Genomic DNA, 17485 nt, shown 5'->3' on the forward strand with positions numbered 1-17485 from the left:
TTGCCCAGGAAAGAATTTTCTGTAGTATCTGGCTGGTGAATCTTGCCCATATGATCAGGGTTTAGCTGATCGCCATATTTGGGGTTGGGAAGGAATTTTCCTCCAGGGCAGATTGAAGAGGCCCTGGAGGTTTTTCGCCTGCCTCTGTAGCATGGGGCACGGGTCACTTGCTGGAGGATTCTCTGCTCCTTGAAGTCTTTAAACCACGATTTGAGGACTTCAATAGCTCAGACATAGGTGAGAGGTTTTTCGCAGAAGTGGGTGGGTGAGATTCTGTGGCCTGCATGGTGCAGGAGGTCAGACTAGATGATCATAATGGTCCCTTCTGACCTTAGTATCTATGAATCTATGAAACTCTGGGCTAGTTCAATTCTGTCATAAAGAGTGGCCAGACTGCACTGTGATCTTGCTTCCCACGGCCATAGAGGTACACGTAAACCAGAGCAGCTCCGAGGACGTTGGCTATCAGCAGAAATAGAAATCGGGTCTCCTGACTCTAAAGTACAGCCTCTTCGGCTCCAGGAGAGTCTCCATTAGGATTCTGTGGAATTCAACAGTACAAAGTCTATGACACCTTCTCATTCTCCCTCCCAATGTCTTAACATTATCTCCATTTTAAAGATAGGGAAACTGAGGCAGCGAGGTTTAAGTGACTTGCCCGTGGCCATAGAGGGAGACCGTGTCAGAACAGTGATTCAAATTCAGGCCTAATTTCTGGATTCGGGTATACTGCCATTTTCTGAAGCAGGGATCAAAGAAGAGGCCAATTTTCTTGTGCCTAAGTATCTTCACTGAAACCCTGTTGTCTTCCAGCATGCCCTTCCACCAGGGCTGCAGCAATGGCTCTCAGAGACTTGGTTTGCTCAGATTTAAAGTTTGCTCATCATGACCCCAGTTCTACTGGGAAATTCTGGAGGTCTCATTCTCTCTAAAATCTCTTTTGACCATTTGTGCTCCCAGATCCTTACCAGGAGCTCCTGGCTTCACTCACGACTGTGTTTATTCTGACCTAGGGACTTAGTCTTCCTGCATTTCTAACAATCAGAGCCTGACTGCTTGCGGAGGTTTTTCTTGGCTGTTTCCATATTACCTGGATATTTGCATAGCGGCACCTCAAATCTGGTTTGACCTTCGACAGGTCAACATTTGCTCCCTTCCACTGGCAGGATCTGGCTCGGGCAGCTGCAGGCTAATGGAGTGCCTGGGGGCTGGGAGCCAGGACTCCTGGGTTCTCTTCCTCACTCAGCCACTGGCTCACTGCCGTGGCCTGGGGCAAACCAATTTCTGTTCCTTCATTTCCTCACAGTCCCAGAAAAGCGGGAATAATTGACCCTTATTCCCCCTTTTTTCAGGTGCTTTGAGATCTTTCGCGAAGAAGTGCTACATTCAGGTTACATATTATTCTAGGGGTCTCTTCAGTCTCCCTTAGGATATGGCTACACTGGGATTAAAAATACCCACGGCACCCTGCCTCAGATCCCAGATCAGCCGATTCAGGCTCACAGGCTGCAGGCTATGGGGCTAAAAATTGCAGTGGGCTGGAGCCCGGGCTCTGAGACCGCCCCGAACATCTACACTGCAATTTTATAGCCTGGCAGCCCAAGTCTCACGAGCCTACTGCAGCTGATGCAGGCCAGCTGCGGCTGTGCAGCGAAGTGTTTTATCACAGTGTAGACGCACCCTTCGACTCTCCTCCCCAGCCCCTCCATCATCCAGCGTACCCCTTTGCATGCCTCGCCTCTTGGGCAGATCATCATTCTGTTCTTGGGGGAGCTTTACCACTTAGCTGGAGGTTGAGTTTTTGTTTGTTTGTCGAGTCTGTGTTTATTATTAGCGGGCTGTAGTGCACTCCAGTGCATGGAGATTGGTGCCGTTTAAATTAACAGGTAACAAGAATCACAAGCCAACCTTGAAGTGAATCAAGGTCAGGAAGGAAACCTGGGCCACTGGGGCCCCAAGTCAGCAAAGTACTTAAGCACTTGAGTAGCCATGCTGACTTCAATGGGGTGTCACGTGCCTAAGCTGCTTGCTGAATCGGGGCCAGAAGCTGCACGCTCCAGTCTTGGCCACCTTCTCAGCACCGCAGCGTATCTGGTGATGGCGTCTGCACATGGACTAGCGGTTAGAAAACAGGACTCCTGGCTCTGCCCCTGACTTGCCATGTGACCTTGGGCAAGGCGCTTCCCCCTTCTGCCTCAGTTTCCCCAGCTGTAAAATGAGGATAACGCCAGCCCACCTCACAGCAGTGCAATTAAGTTCACTTCCCCGACGTACGTCGAGTGCTTTGAAATCCCTGGACAGAGGCCAGAGACAGGCACATTGTTACAGCTGCTGGGTTGGAAGGCTGGCCTGGGGCGGGGTAGTCACCACCGGCTGCGGCAGATCAGCACCTCCTGCTGGCTAACACGGGGAGGTTAACAGGCCCACGCACGGGGAGGCAGCTTACCCACACCTCCTAGCTGCGGGAACAGCACAGAAGGGGCGAAGAGAGAAAACTGGGGACCCTGCATGGTACAGGGATGCAATCTTATGACCCCATCCACAAGGGTCTTCCCATCGGAGCCAGGCGTGAGCTACGAGATGTCCCACGCCACCAGCTCCAGAATAGCTCTATTAAAGTCAAGCCGAGGCTGGACAGGCCCTCAATGTCAGAGCTGGAATGGTCTGTTGGCCTGCCCAGCCCAGCCCCCCACCCCCCTGCTCCACTGGACATCAACCCTGGAGCAAAAAGTGTCATGTGGCCGCGAAAGTCAACTGAAATTAAACCAACCAGGGGCCAAATTTCCCCTCATTCATCCCTCCCCCAACGCTGCTGGCGGTGATGGAGACCGCGTGGCTTTATTATTTATCCCCCCCCTCCCCCCCGAGCCTGTTGGAAAGCCGAGCTCAAATGAGCTTTCGCCGTCAGAGCCCAGCGTGCCCGGCCAAGAGAACAAAGAAACAGGCGCGCGCGCACACAGAGAGAGAATCCCTTTGTCTGCAAGCAGGGATCCTCACCCAGCCACATCAGCTTCCACTGAGCGACCTGCAGTTTGTGCCGATGCCGGGGGGGGGGGGGGGGGGGGGTAGTTTACACCTGCATCTCATGCCTGCTGCACAACCGTGAAGAGGCCAAAAGAAACCCCAACCAACGCTCATCGGTCCGTGGCAGAGCATCAACCTTCCAACTCAGCTGCAGCAATCCCAGCAAAACATCAGAACGGACTGGAGGGAGGTTCCAGGGGACAGGATATGAAACCCACACAATAACTGGGCTCAAAGCAGGGTTTATATCAACCCCACGTATTTCTAGGGAAATTGCCCGTTCAATTTAATAACCTCTTCTTAAAAATTAAAAAAAAAAAAAAATGGTCCAGCACTGAACCAAAGCTTCAGAAGCCAGGTCACCTTGAGGTTTTCGAAAGCAGGAGTGCCAAGGGGACAAGAGGATCCTTCCTTGGAGGACATGCTAAGGGGGAGGAGAGCCCAGCTCTCCATGAATCCACTAGACGATACACTCTGTCGGCCTGCCAATATTCACTCATATTTTAGAGAGCATGCGAGCGCTCGTTCTCCAGCCAGAACTTCTGTGTCTGCCAAGCGCTTCATCTGGATCCATCCACGGCTGAGAAGTTTCCAAATCTGCTTGTGGATGTGTCCAAAAAAATAAAAGGTACAAACCAAAGGATAAAAAGCATCAATGGGGGTGGGGGGGAGGGAAGACAGGGGAGAGAACCTCAGGCTGAAAAATAAAACTCCATTTTTTCTGGTACATCACCACCAGGAGACAGAAATAATTTAGTTTGCGATGTCTTGCTATGTCGCTATATAGCACCCAGCACAAGCGAACCCCAGTGTTGGCTGTGGTCTTTTGGTGCTGCCGTAATACAACCAATAAGAAAGGGGAAGAGGTTGAGGTTGTGACTGAATGCTGGACCTGGGGCTGCAGATTCTCCTTTGCCGAAAACAATGGGGTTTGGACAAGGACTATTTTAACGAGTTTGATCTGGAGGAGAGACATAAAATACTTATAACAAACCCAGGATTTCGTGGCTGAAACTATGCTGCCCTCCAACAGCTGCTCAGGACTAGTTCTCTTTTCCTCCAAAAGCACAGGCCCCAACCCCTTGAGCTAAAGGAGAATCTTCTTTATCAGTACAGGGTTTATGACACACAGCTGAACAGTTCTGATTCCATACAATAAAGGAAGTGGTGTACACACCCAGACCTCACTAGCCAGTTTACTGCAACGCTTCTGTCCAAGGCACTGTGCAAACACAGCCCGCAACTATGGTATAATAGATGTTAGCCCCATTTTATAGGTGGGCAAACCGAGGCACAGAGAAGTGAAGCGGCCTGTCTACATTCACACGACAAGTGAATAAAGGAGCTTAAGATTAACTCAAGAGTCCCTGGCTACAAGTCCACTAAACACCATCTCTCTTAACAAGGGGCTGACAACTCCCCCCTCCCCCTTAGCCTACTGCTGCTGCTAAGGCAGAGAGGGGACAGTCTCCAGAGACACCAGCCTGGAGATAAATAAAAAGCAGACTGGATTCTGCCCTGGAACCCACGGGAGCAACATGCACGACCCACAGCAGGATCCGGCCCCGAGTGCTGAGTAATAAATCCGTATGTACACGTCCGTTTGAATTCGGACAGAACGGCGGCCGCTGAGTTCCCAGCGTTCCACACTGATCACATTGCCAGGGCAGCACAGAAGAGGATTATAAAACACCGCACTGGCTAGCAGTTCTGCAAAGCTACCTAACGGCGTTGCCCTCTCTTGGCTATTTCATTGTTTCAGTGTTAGCCCCTCCTCTCCTTCCCCACCTTTTGTCCCCCACTCGAGGGGAGGATCTGCTGCTCTCAGGCCCAGTTCAGCTCTGATTACGAGTGCAAAAACTGGTAGGATCACTGAGGTGTGCTAAGGAAAAAACAAAGACAAAACAAAAAAAACCACACACACCCCCACACACAACGGAATAGGCCAACGCACTGCAAGGCAGTCACAGAGCTCTTTGCTTCCCTCATTGCTCTAACCTATTGCCAATAATCCAATAACCTGCTCCTCATGCAGCCAGCTCTTGCTTATGCTGGTCTGAGCCAGGAGATCACCCGGGCACACCCGCTGAGCTCAGTGGGGCTTAAGCAGAATCAGGTCCACAGGCTCCTGGCGGGGGGAGGGGGGGAGGGAGAGAGTGTCTCTTCAAAACCTCTCTAATATTTACTCAAACTCCTCCGCTCCTTTGATTACAGCTGGTCAGGGAGGGTGTCAAACGTCCCCTCTCTTCTCCATCACGCCTCTGTTGTGGGGGGGAGGGAAGGGAAAGAAATTATACTTTCAAATTAAGGCCTCTTTTCTCTCCTCTCTTTTTCAACCAACCAACCACCCAGCTGGCCCTTTCCTCCCCCAGCCAGATCACGTGTAGCAGAGAATGGTTCTCCATTGCCCAGCTTCTCTGGTGAATGGCACTCTGTGAATACCACGGGTTAGCCTCAGACTGAACAAGATGCTGGACCAAGTTTATTACAACAAGGGTATTTCCGCAGCCATCAAAAGCTCTGTTTATACCCGCAGGTTTATACTGGAACAGACCTGGCCAACACTCCACTGACTCCCTATTTCACAGTTGCCCTCCCTTTGCTTTTGAAGCTCTCCAAAGCAGGCTGCGTGGTGTGGTAGGAGCTACAGAGAAGGTCCTTGTGCTAGAATTTGTGACACAGGGAGAGCAGTCAGAAGAGGCGGGGTTCTATACCCAAGCTGTCAGGGACTCAGTGGCTGGACAAATCATCCAGTCTTTCTATGCCTCAGTCTCCCCATCTGTAAAATGGGATAATAGCTAAACCATGGGTGGGGGGAGGACCTTAACTTGCTTCTGGTTCTAAAGCACTCTGGGAGCCCCGATAAAAGATGCTATGCACAGTACCACATGGACCTGTCTCATATGCGGATGTAATCTATATACACCTACCCCTACCACTGTCCCTCCTCCACTGCACATGCCTATGTGCAGTCCCAAATTACGGCCCAAGGGCCTTTGCCTTTCCAGCTCCTACCACACCAAGCCACCTTCTTCCGTCCTTCCCACTTCATCAGCTCCACGTCTCGTATCCGGTCTCTGCCAAAAACTTCTCCCCAACCTCTGCCTCTTAATTCCTCTGGTCGTTATTTTTTAGTTAGCTGTGTATAAAGCATTTGGGGATGGGGATTTGTAGCAAAGCAGGCACAAGCAACCAAGCTGCCTAGGTGCGATTGCATTCCAAGGCCTTAGTATAAATGCAGCAAGGAAGACAAGGGGGAGGGTATAGGAAGAGGAAAGAAATATTTCAACCCACAGCCAAGGAATTCAATAGGGAAATTCAAGACCGTTTTAGTTGTCCGATGCCTAAAGGTATCGTCTTGCTTTGGGGGACTCCGAGGATCAAGACAAGTTCATGCTCAGGGTAACTTCCCGGACTTCAAAGGCTTTACACCAGGGATGGCTAGGCGCCCCCAAGATTCCTCTGAAGTACCCTTTCCTGCTATCTTATGCATTTAATTTCCTGTCTTCTAAATTGGCAGGAAAACCAAGGGCAACAGCAAAGCCCACACAAACCAAGGACTGTTAAAGACACGGAGACGGGGCCAGGGAGGTCTGACGAGATCACCGATGATGGCCTAAAAAGACACTGCACACAAAGGCAGAATCCCAGGGCACAAAAAACCGTTCCCATTTGGCAGCCCAGGACCAGAACAACAAGAGGGTGCTGCAGGTCAGGACTGAGGAACATCGGAAGAGCTGTGGGCAGGGAATTGAGGGACATCAGCAGAGCTATGTGACGGGTGTCTCGGACCAGAATAGCCAGGGACTTCCTGTGAGTACGGAGGCCCACTGGCGTAGCTGGGCGGGACCTAGTGCCACGGGAAATGCTTGCACAGCATCTGCCCCCACTGACCAGTCACGAGTACTAAATTACACCAAGCTCTAGGCAAATATGTATAAACACCACCCCTCCAAGGATCTGTACCTCACACACACGTCTGATAACAAAAAACCTGGAAATATACACACGCCTATTAAATCAAACCCTATGCACTATAAGCTACAAAACCTGGTTTTGTTTTTAAAATGCAACCCAGCTCAGCTCTGCCTAAAGCGTCTCAGTTCTAGCTGGTGCCAGCCACCCGGTATTTAGAGGCACTCCAGTTCCAATAACATTTTTTACCCTTGGGAGAGAAGGACCCTTTCAAAGGGGAAAAAAAAATTCCCCCAGCTCCACAACTGTCTATCAAACAGAGGCCTGCAGAGCTCCCCCTCTGAAACCCATTGTGTAACTGGCAATTTTTTGTCCTTGCTGGAGTGCGTCAGGGCAAATTGATAGGGCCAGCCAGGAAAAGGGGTGGAAGAAAGCCACCACGGACATTTTCCACAGATCATCTGCAGGGAGGGTATGGCCAGCCACTGCTTTGCCTGGACAGGCACGATTAACAGGTCACACGTATGTCAGGCTCTGTAGCCAATTCTCCCAGCAGTGCACTGGCACAAGGCCTGACTCTGTACAGAAATTTCGCTCCCAAAAAATCTTCCCCGGCAGGAGCTTAGAATTCAGCACCGTTCCCCCCACCAATCCATTTCAGACTTTTGGCAAATACTTCAGGTCTCCTCCCTCCTGGATTTTAAAAGAGAGCTGAAATCAACTCGGCTCTTTGTGTGATTAAAAACAAACAACTCCCCACCCCAACATGTCCATCTATAAAACCAAAACCATCTTCCCTGTGCAATAGCCAAATCAGCACTGCTCTGGAAACAGGGCTGTACTGCCTTAGCACCTGAAAGGGGAGCACTAAACATTGTTTTCAAAAGGTCTCACCAAAATAATACTGGTTACATATAGATCTCCCATTCTTCTTTAAAAAATACTACAGCTATTCAGAACATAGAAGAATCCCCCCCACCCCCACCCCACACACCCCAAAGCTGTTCTACCTGTAAGGCAAGTCAAATAGCAGGATTAAAAACCCTGAGCATCCCTAAAAAAAAGGCCAAAGCATAGGGTATAAATGGCATTTTAACTCTGTACTGTCTGCTTTGAGATTCCCAAGTGAGCTTTGATTCAGGCTAGTCTAAGTCAATTGCATCCAGTACAGAGATTAGGATGAACATGGCAAATGTTTTGCTGGTTTTGTTTCCTATCTTCCTTCAAATCCCCATTAGGTGACTTCAGAATCGGATATAACTTTAATAGACAAACAAAAAAACAAAAGAACAACAACAAATTGTTCCCAAGATGGGGTTATTCTGCAAGGTTGGAAGGAGATTGCATTATAACCGGGGATAAAGGTCAGCCCGGGAAATTTAAGATTTCAACAACGAAAGCAGGGCCTGAAGAAAACCCCCCTCATCTTTTGATTCCTTAATACAAACAAAATGACAAGAAACAAACAGAGGGTTTTTATTTTCATGCCACAAAAACAGGAACTAAAAGGAGAAAACATATCGGGGGGGGGGGGGGAGGGGGGATATTACACACATTCGCAAGCAAAAGATTAACCACAAATGATATGTGCTGCTAATATCTGTACTGCAATAGTGCCGGTGAGCTTCAATCATGGACCAGGACTCCACTGTGCTTGGTGCTGTATACACAGAGCAAAAAGACAATCTTTGCCCTGAAGAGTTTGCAATCTACATACAAGACTATCTGCCTTTGCAATTCTGAATGTGTTTATTCGAGACACACCTGCCCCTTCTCCCATACAGTCTTATCTGTGCCCCTGCAACCTGGAACGATCTCGCCTGACTCGTGCTCAACGTGCTGTTTATATTGCAGTAGTACTCAAAGGTCTCAACTAGATTGTACAGCTCCTAGCACGACTGAGACCAAACACACTGAAAATGACAGCCCCTGCACCCAAAGAGCGTACAGTCTCCAAGACTTGACCTAACAAGCGGAGGACACAAACAAGGGGTCACACGCCTTGGGCCTGTCGAGGCAACCATCACAACTTGCCACCTGGCTAGCTGTGATCAGGTTACCTTCAAAGGCCTCCCATGCCGACTTTAGCCCCAGGCCCTTGCTACAGACACAGAGCTGGATCCAGAGTTCCGCTACACATCGATATTAGGAAGGTGACAGAGCAGAGAATCAGGCCCAGAGTCAAACGTCTTTGTTAAGTAATTAAAAAACAATCAAAAAAGGAGCTACAAAAAGATCCATGAGGAATATCACATGACCAGTTCCTCTCAGACACATTCCCCCGCCCCGGCCGCAGATCTCACTAGCTCCGTGCTATTAGCCATTCATCAACGTCATTATATAGCCCAGGTTTGGGGTTTTCTGCCATCCCTTGTTGTGTTGTGGCTAACCACACTCAGACAAGCAATTCCAAGGGAGTCAAAGGGAATATTCGCCTGAGAAAAAAAATCACCAGATCTGGCCCTTAGAGTCCAAGATCCTGAGGGCATGAAGTTGCCAGTTCCTATTTGTCTGCAAAGCACCATGCACATTAAACATTTAAATGGGCAGATCCCAAGGCCCACTGACAAAAGGTGGGTTTATTGCTATTTTATTGAAGGGAGAAACTGAGGCACAAGACCTAGGTCACACAGTGAGCGAATGGGAGAACTGGGAATAGAAGCCAGATCTCCTGACTCCCAGCTCTGTGCTTTATCCACTGGATCAGGGTGCCTCACTTATTCAGACAAACTCAGGCTGATGACTTGTAGCACTGTTGATTAAGAACCTCAATATTTGGCCTAATCTATGTAAGGAATTTATCAGGTCCCCATTACAACATCAGAGCACTTCACAATCTTCAGTGCATGGCCCTGTAGGGGGGGCCAGTGCCATCATCCCCACTGCACAGAGGAGAAACTGAGGCACACAGGGACTAAGTGACTCCCCTAAGGTCACACAAGAAGTCTGTGGCAGAACAGGGAATTGAACCCCGGTCTCGAGCTTCAAGCTAGTTCCCTAACCACTGGACCATCTTTCCTAAATACTAAAGGTTTGCAGTGAGACTGAAGTGTATTCCTTGCCTGGCTGTAGCTTTGCAACCTGCAGTTTAGCCAGGAAACGCCTCGAGGGGGCTAATGCAGAGCCAGCAGAAGGTATCCTTCGAGCAACAACACATTTTAAAAGTGGGCGTGGATGAGATCCAAGTCTGCTGGGAACCCACCCGGAAAATTCCTTGGCGCGGCGCTGCGCAGCGGACCGCCCCAGTGCGTGGGTTTCCCAGCCCAGCCAGCCACTCCCGGCTCTGGGATGAAGGTATCTTTCCTACTTGGCTCTGCCCTTTTCCCAGAGAGGGACGAATTAACAGAAGCAAACAAATGCTTCTCACAAGTCTGGCTGAGTCTTTGCCCTTCCTCAGGGTTGCGGGGGGAGAAGGAAAAGAAGAACCACTAGCAGCTCCATGCAACTCTTTGCTTTCCCCAAAAAACCCGGAGGGGGAAAAACCACTTTCCTGTGAGCTCACACTGACTCCTCTCCGCAGAGAATCCCCCCCGGGCCTGGCCATCCAACTGGAAAGTAATCACGTTGCGCTTTTTATTTATTACCCTTTTTTTTTTTAATTGCTAAATGGTGACTCATTTTGGCAGCGTTAAAATACACAGGAAATCATCCCCATTTTACAGCAACCACCATTCGATTCACTGTTAAATATTTATTCCGCGCACTGCGGCCCTGGGAGGAAGCCGAGGGCCCCACTGCCCTGAAGCAGTTGTATGGGAGACAGCAGGACAGAAGAGGAGAGACCTCGGGGCCAGCCCAAGGAAGACAGCAACGCTGGGGTGGGTTGATGGCCTATGTGCTTGTTAGCTGTCCCCAGTCTCCACAGCTAAGGGGAGGGACTAGACCCCAGGATTAGGGCAGGAAGGGCTCCACCAGGCCACGCTGCCAAACAAGCCTCAATGTACAAAACCCCCTATTATTCCAGTTCTGGGCACGAGCACGCAAAACCTCAGTGGTCTGTGCTCCTCCCAGGATGGGCACTGGTCCCACCCGTCCCCACCACAAACTCTTCATTGTTCAGCCAAATGTCAGCTAAGTGCCCACAGGCAGAAAAGCTGGTGCATTAGCCCGCTGCGCCCCCATGCTGCCCCCTCCCCGGGGCTTTTGGAGAAGCCTAGTCACTGGTGACACCACCCCCAGCTGCTCAAGTTCCTGCCCCTGCCTCACCCCTCCTCCACAACACCCACCTCCAACCGGTTTCAAACACCACCAGAGGAGGGAGACTTTGGTGGAGCCCGGGTGGTGGGAAGAGAGAGGAGATGCTGATTTGACACTGACGAGCCATACCAAGGGAGGGATGCATTGTAATCAAGGCACTGCTTGCCACCCCTGGGAGCAAGCTGCCTGAAACCAGATTTCAAAGCAATTCAACCTACGAACCCATCTGATTTCCCTACCACCCTCACTTATTTGGGAAGCAGAAGAGGGCAGGGCCTTCGGAAAAGGTTCTGGAGGCAAGTCCTCTAGCAAAGGGTCTCTCTCTGCTGATGTTTTGTTCTAAACCAGGGCGATTATGTTCTGCATTCATCCGCTGCAACAAATGGCCCACGGAGGGGATCCTTTACGTTATAACCACATACCCATAATTAGCTGCATCGGCAAGTTACCCATATCCTCTTCGTTAATTAGTTTGCAAAGCAGTTTGAAGGTTTCAAGTCCTATTGTCACCAGTGGGTGACAAATGACTTCAAAAGATCCCCATCAAATACCTCACTGTTTCCTCTCCCCCACCTCCACTCCATTGTTTGAATAACCTCTTGAAAGCTGAAAACACAAACCCCATACCAGTGATTTTATCACCCACCCCTGTTTGACATGCACTCCCCCCGCCCCCTTTCTCCTCACCCCCATGATGCCTTTCCAGCTGAGCTTGAAATTAACGTCTGCTTTTGTAGCCAGGCTAGTCCACAGGATATGAGACACAGTAGGTAGGTTGGTCCAGTCAAAGATATTACCTCACCTACTTTGTCTCTCTCATGTCTGCTTTTGTTTACTTCCTCATTTGTACCCCAGCACCACTGAGGAGCTGGGAACAGGGCACTGCATCAAATGGCAGTTGCAGAACCATCAGGGAGGAGGAGTGCAAGGAGTTATTTTGTGTAGGTCCTACGTAAACACTGCCCTTTTCAAAAACTAAAAAGATTTCTCAATGGCACAGCAGAGGATTAAAAATGAAGTAGATCAAGGAATAGGTGGCAAATTCCTCCCCAATGACTTTAAACCAGGTGGATTTTGTGGAGGGGAGGGGGACTCAGATTTGACTGTGCCCACTTGAGTCTGGAATCTTCACAATTGAGTAAAAGCCCTTGATCAAAAAGAATCACCGTGGGGGGCTAGGTAAAGGTTCAGACAGGCAATGCGGGGCAGCGATTCGCTTCCATCCCACTCTTGAACTGGAAGAGATCCATGAAGTCCCTTTGCCTTGCCCCACTGGCCAGTCCCAGGTTGGTTCCAACGACACATTATTTTTAAGGACTTTGACCATCTCTTTTAGACTGGAATCTCCTCGGGGCAGGGACTTACTTGCCTTTGCTTGTCTCTTGGGCAGCACCCTGCACACCACGGGCGCGCCGCAACCAGCCCAACCGTCTCAGAGAGAGAGACAAAAAAGGGACGACTGCGGGGTCCACTTACCCTGATCTCGTTGCGCCGGATTTCCACGTCACACACCGAATGGCCCTGGTGGGCCCCGCTGTAGTAGCAACAGAATTGGCACACGGCGACCTGCTCCGCTTCACAGTGGTACAGTCGGTAGGCGTTGTGCTGGGGGCAGCTCCAGGCCCGGACATCGTCCGCCTCCACCAGGAGGTGCCCCCGGGCCGTGGAGGGCTGCTGCAGGTGCGTCTGCACGTGAGACTGACAGCAGGGGGCCTCGCACCTCAGGCAGATCTTTTGGGCGGGCAGCGGGGGGCCCCTGCGGCAGAAGACGCAGTGCAAGACGGAGGGGGTCTTCTCCAGGTTGAGGGAGTTGAACTTTTCCACAATGTTGGTCAGTTTCAAGTTCTTCTCCAGGTTGGGTTTCTGGTTGTAGGCCTGATTGCATTCCGGACAGCGCACTAACCCAGTCTCTTTGGCCCACGCCTCCCCTATGCAGCCCCTGCAGAAATTGTGCTTACAAGGAAGTTGAACGGGTTCCACAAAGACATGCAGGCAAATGGGACATATAAGTTCCTCTTCAAAACAGTTCTTCCAATTTTCAGCCATTTCTACAGATATATATATATATATAATCTCTCTCTTACTATTTCAGTTTGATCTACAGATGCCGATGGAGAGTGGGCTTTTCCCCCTGCAGTGGGAAGCCTGCCGGTAAACTGCTATTGAAAAATAAAAAAATAATAAAAAAGAAAAACTACAGGATATTCTAAAATTCAAAGTAAAATAACCCACAGAGCAGAGTCCTACGAAACTCAAACACTAACAAAAATGTATATATACGATCTGATTAAGGGCCAGTGTTAGCTGGAAAAAAAAAAAAAAAAAAAAACACACAGACGCTTTCAGGGTTTAAAGCCCACAATTTTAACAACTCTTAGGAGCAGTTTTGTTTCTTCTGATTCCGGAAGGTGAATCGAAACTCACTGAAGGTTGAAAAAAAAAAAAATCCATACAAAATCCAGTAGCAGAGTCCAAGTTCCATTAAAAACCTCCTAAATTTAGAACTCCGGATTTGATTTTTCTTGTCTTCGGTTTGCAACTGACATTCAATATTTTAAAGGGACTTTTGTCCACCAACCCAGTCAGAAGCCCTAGAGAATAGACTGCCTCCGATTTCTTTTCCCCCTTCCTTTTCTCCCTGAGGGGAGCTAGGAATTAGTCTTTTTTAAAAAAAATAAAATAAAAAAAATCAGAGTTAAGATCCAAATGGAAGGAAGGAGGAAGATTAAAAAACAATGAAACAACGAACTGGATTCTTTCAACTGCCCCAACGATTTTCTTCTAACCCAGCTGAGCAGCAAAAAAAATTCTTTCGGTTGCTTTGGAATAGTGAGATCTTGGACGGAAGAACACAGTGGGAAGACGGGTCAATCATTCAGATGAAATTCCAGCCCAGAGCCAAAGGAACCCTCCCTATCCCTTCCTCCTTTCACAAATAGGAATGAGAATGAAAGAAAAAAAAAAGGTTTGGGAGAGGGGAAAAAAAGGCCCATGAAACAAAAATCAACCTGTGCTCTAAATTCTCACTAGGGAACAGGTTTAGAAAAAGAAAATCTCGTTTCAGGATCTGGAAAGATTCTGATTCAAGGTAAAAACGTCCCCAAGTAGAAACAATAAAACAAAACAAAAGCTCAATATTTGGGAGCGAGCTGGGTCGCTGGCAGGAAAACAAGCATGCCTTGATCAAACTGAAAAGGAATTTCTCAACTGCTAATGAAGAGCCCTTCCCCCTCCTTTTCCTTCTCTTCTCTGTTTTCTCTCTGACATGAAAGCTATTTCTCCTTTCAGATCCAGCCTGCAAAAAGGGGGGGTGAGAAAGAAGCTGAAAGCCGACTGCCGAAATGTACAATTCCAGCAGGATCTAGTCAATTCTCAGCCATTTTGAGTTGCCGCTCTCAGTTTGGATTTTAAAAATATAGCGACAAGAGAAAGGAGGGTGGATTTCACAAGAAAAAGTAATAAAAACAATATATAAAAAAAAATAACCGATCCGGTAGACGGCACCACCCTGTAAAGTATGCGCCTGATGTGTCAGTTTAAGGAGGGGAAACTCCACATTGAGTCGGTGCAGCAGCAGCAGCTGCTGTTGTCTTTTGGCTTTATCATCAGATCAAAAAAAAAAAGCCAACAGGCTCATCACGGCCACCTCCAGCCATCTTGGTTTTTGTTGTGTTGTTTTTTGTGTGTGTGTGTGTGTGTGTGTTTTTTTTTTTTTTTGAATAATCTTTTTAATAAAGACAGCCGTCTCTTCTCCCCCTCCCTCCGCCCCCAGAACCATAAAAAAAACCACACACCGATCTGGCAGCACCGTGGTTTCAAGGCTCTCTCCTCTGCCCTACCCGCTCCTCCCGGATTTTTTGCCCCACGCAGGGGGAGGTGGAAAAAACAAACCGACCCCCCCAACAGAATGAAAAGGGAGGGAGAAGGGAAAAAAAAACACACACTCACACCCCCCCCCCGGCCGCCACGCAACAGCCCCAACCCAAGCGGGCTCGGCCCCGATGTCACACGCCCGCCGGGGCAGCGGCGACCGGGGCAGCGGCTCCCCTGGGCTGGGCCATAAAGAAGGAATAAGGCCCCCTGACAGCTACAGAGCCATCGTCAAGCTGCAGCTCCAGAGCCAGGCTGCCACATCCCCCGGGGGCGGGGGGAGATGCGTGTCGGGGAGGGACGGGGGGGGGGCACAGCAGGAGAAGCGGCCCCCACACCGCCCTATAAATCCTCAAGATGCTATGGGGGGGGTGCGCGGACCCCAAAGTCCTCGGGATTTGTGTGGGGGGGAGGGGGTTGGAAATCGGGAAGCGGCTCCCCGTGGGGGGGGGGGCGATAGAGGCTGCAGGGGAGGAGGTGGGGGGGGGGGTCCGGGTCCTCTTCGGGCTCTCGCTGCGCAGGGGGGCGGCCCGATCCCCCCGCCCCGAGCCGGCGCCCCTGGGGCCGCGGCGCCCCGTGCGAGTGACAGCCCTCGGGGAGCGCGGGGGGATCCGGTCCGGAGGGTGCCGCGGCCGCCGCTTCCTCGCCCGCTGCCGCCGCCGCCGCCGCCGCTGCCTCCCCGCGCCCGTGGCCGCCTCTCACGCCGGCGCCGAGCCGCCGCACCAGCCTCCCGCCCGGGCCCCGCCCCGCCGGCCCACGTGACCGCCACAAGTCGCTACATTGACACAGCGCCGCGTTCGGGGCCTCCTGCCTTAAAGCGGCCGCGCCTGGGCGGCAGAGGTGTTGGGGGGGGGCCCACCGCTCTCCCCCTCCCCCTCGCCTGCGACCCTCGCTGCCCCCCCGGCAGGGTTAGGGCTGTGACCGTGGCACCCGGGACCCCCAGCCCCAGGCGGGTCCCGCAGCACCAGGCAGGGGCCCAAGACCGCCGCTGCCCCAAAGAGCTTCCAATCCTTGGCGGGAGGGACCTGCCGGGAATGACCAGGCCCGGCGGGTTAGCACGGGAGGCGGTGGACGGGAGCAGCATGGGCACTCCCGGCCCCGGGCACAAGGCAGCCGGGGGGTCAGGGCTCCGGTGCATCAAGCGTTCTACTCTGGCCAGGGGCACGGGCGTACAGCCATCCGCTCTGGCCCCCATTCCCACAGTACCTGAGGCCCTGATCCTCCAAGGCACGTAAGGGGGCATCGAGGCAGCCAATGGCCCGCTTCACGGGTAGCGCAAGCCCAAGGCTGTCTAGGCGAGCTCAGAGGCTCGCTGCTGCAGGTGGTGTAAAGACATACCCTTAGACACGTAATTCCCATTAAAATCAATGTGAGGTAGGTGCCTAAATACCTTTGGGGAGCTGGGCCCCACAATCTTTAATATATTTACCCTCACAACACCCCCGTGCAATAGGGAAACGCTATCATCCCCATTTTACAAATGGGGGACTGAGGCACAGAGAGACTAAGGCCTAAGCACCCGACCATGTTGTGTGAGATCAAAGCTCTTCAGTCTCCAGGAAAATACACGGTTTTTCTAGCTGCCCACCCTGCAAACTCCACCTGAGATCTGAGAGGTAGATGAACACATTGCCAACAATACAGATTCTGGAGCTAGGACTTTGTAGGGATGTGTGCGTTCTTTCTAGGGGTGCTGGTTTTTAAGCATAGCAGAGTCTTACAGATTTGCATACAACCTTGTAAAGGCCTCCACGTTTTCTGCACCCCATGAGAAAAGCAGTCTAAGTCCGGCCAACCCCAAGTGTTCCAAAATCATGAGTCCCCCCCCACAAAAGACTATACGATTGGCTTCAAAATCATGAGAATGAAACCAAAAATAATGAAGTTTCGCTACTTTTTATCTTACTTCTGTGTTTTGAGCCCTTGAGCTACACTTGGGTCATGTTTTTGAAGCCCACACCTTACCCTTTTTAAAATATGAATAGTCACATGAATCTGGGAGCTGGGGCTTTAAGAAAAAAACCCCAAATACCATGAGAGCTGGGATAAAATTGTGAGAGTGGGCAACACTATAAGTGTCCCTGGAGCCAAATCCTTTTTGGAATTAAATGCTCACCCCACTTTTTAGGAGTGATCTCGCAGTTATTCTTCTCTCTTTCTTCAGCGAAGATAAATGATTGAGAAATATTTCCAGCTTTGCTCACCAGTGCTGATCACAGTGAGCTGACCTGCACTTCACCGCACTCTGCGTTTAGCTTCATTGCGGCTCGGGATTTGGTGAAGCTCCTTTCATTCAGGCCAGTCCATGGGCTTGTCAAACCCAAAGGGCTGGGGTGCGCTGAACTTTGGCAGTTTTCTTTTCTTGTTATTGATGCTGGTTCAGAATGAGTTCATCTGTGACACCGTCATGTGCCAGTGGCAAAGAATCCTAGAAAGCGTCACTTTCTTCCAACACGGAACATGGACCTTTATTAGAATA

At 50.6% G+C, this 17485-nt stretch overlaps 1 protein-coding gene across 2 annotated transcripts in view; it reads right to left on the bottom strand.

Moving 5' to 3' along the window:
* Nucleotides 1-15710, bottom strand: part of TRIM8 (tripartite motif containing 8) — a 51838-nt gene extending 36128 nt beyond the window's left edge. Inside the window, exon 1 of one of the 2 annotated variants that reach the window (XM_037904039.2) lies at nt 12613-15710. In XM_037904039.2, coding sequence (XP_037759967.1) covers nt 12613-13182 — 570 coding nt within the window. In that variant the 5' untranslated portion in view covers nt 13183-15710. The remainder of the gene's footprint in view (nt 1-12612) is intronic. The other variant, XM_037904040.2, reaches the window with a different exon arrangement.
* Between the last annotated feature and the right edge of the window lie 1775 nt (nt 15711-17485).

The sequence above is a fragment of the Chelonia mydas genome, chromosome 7 (genome assembly GCF_015237465.2).
Source record: "Chelonia mydas isolate rCheMyd1 chromosome 7, rCheMyd1.pri.v2, whole genome shotgun sequence".
Classification (NCBI taxonomy): domain Eukaryota; kingdom Metazoa; phylum Chordata; order Testudines; family Cheloniidae; genus Chelonia; species Chelonia mydas.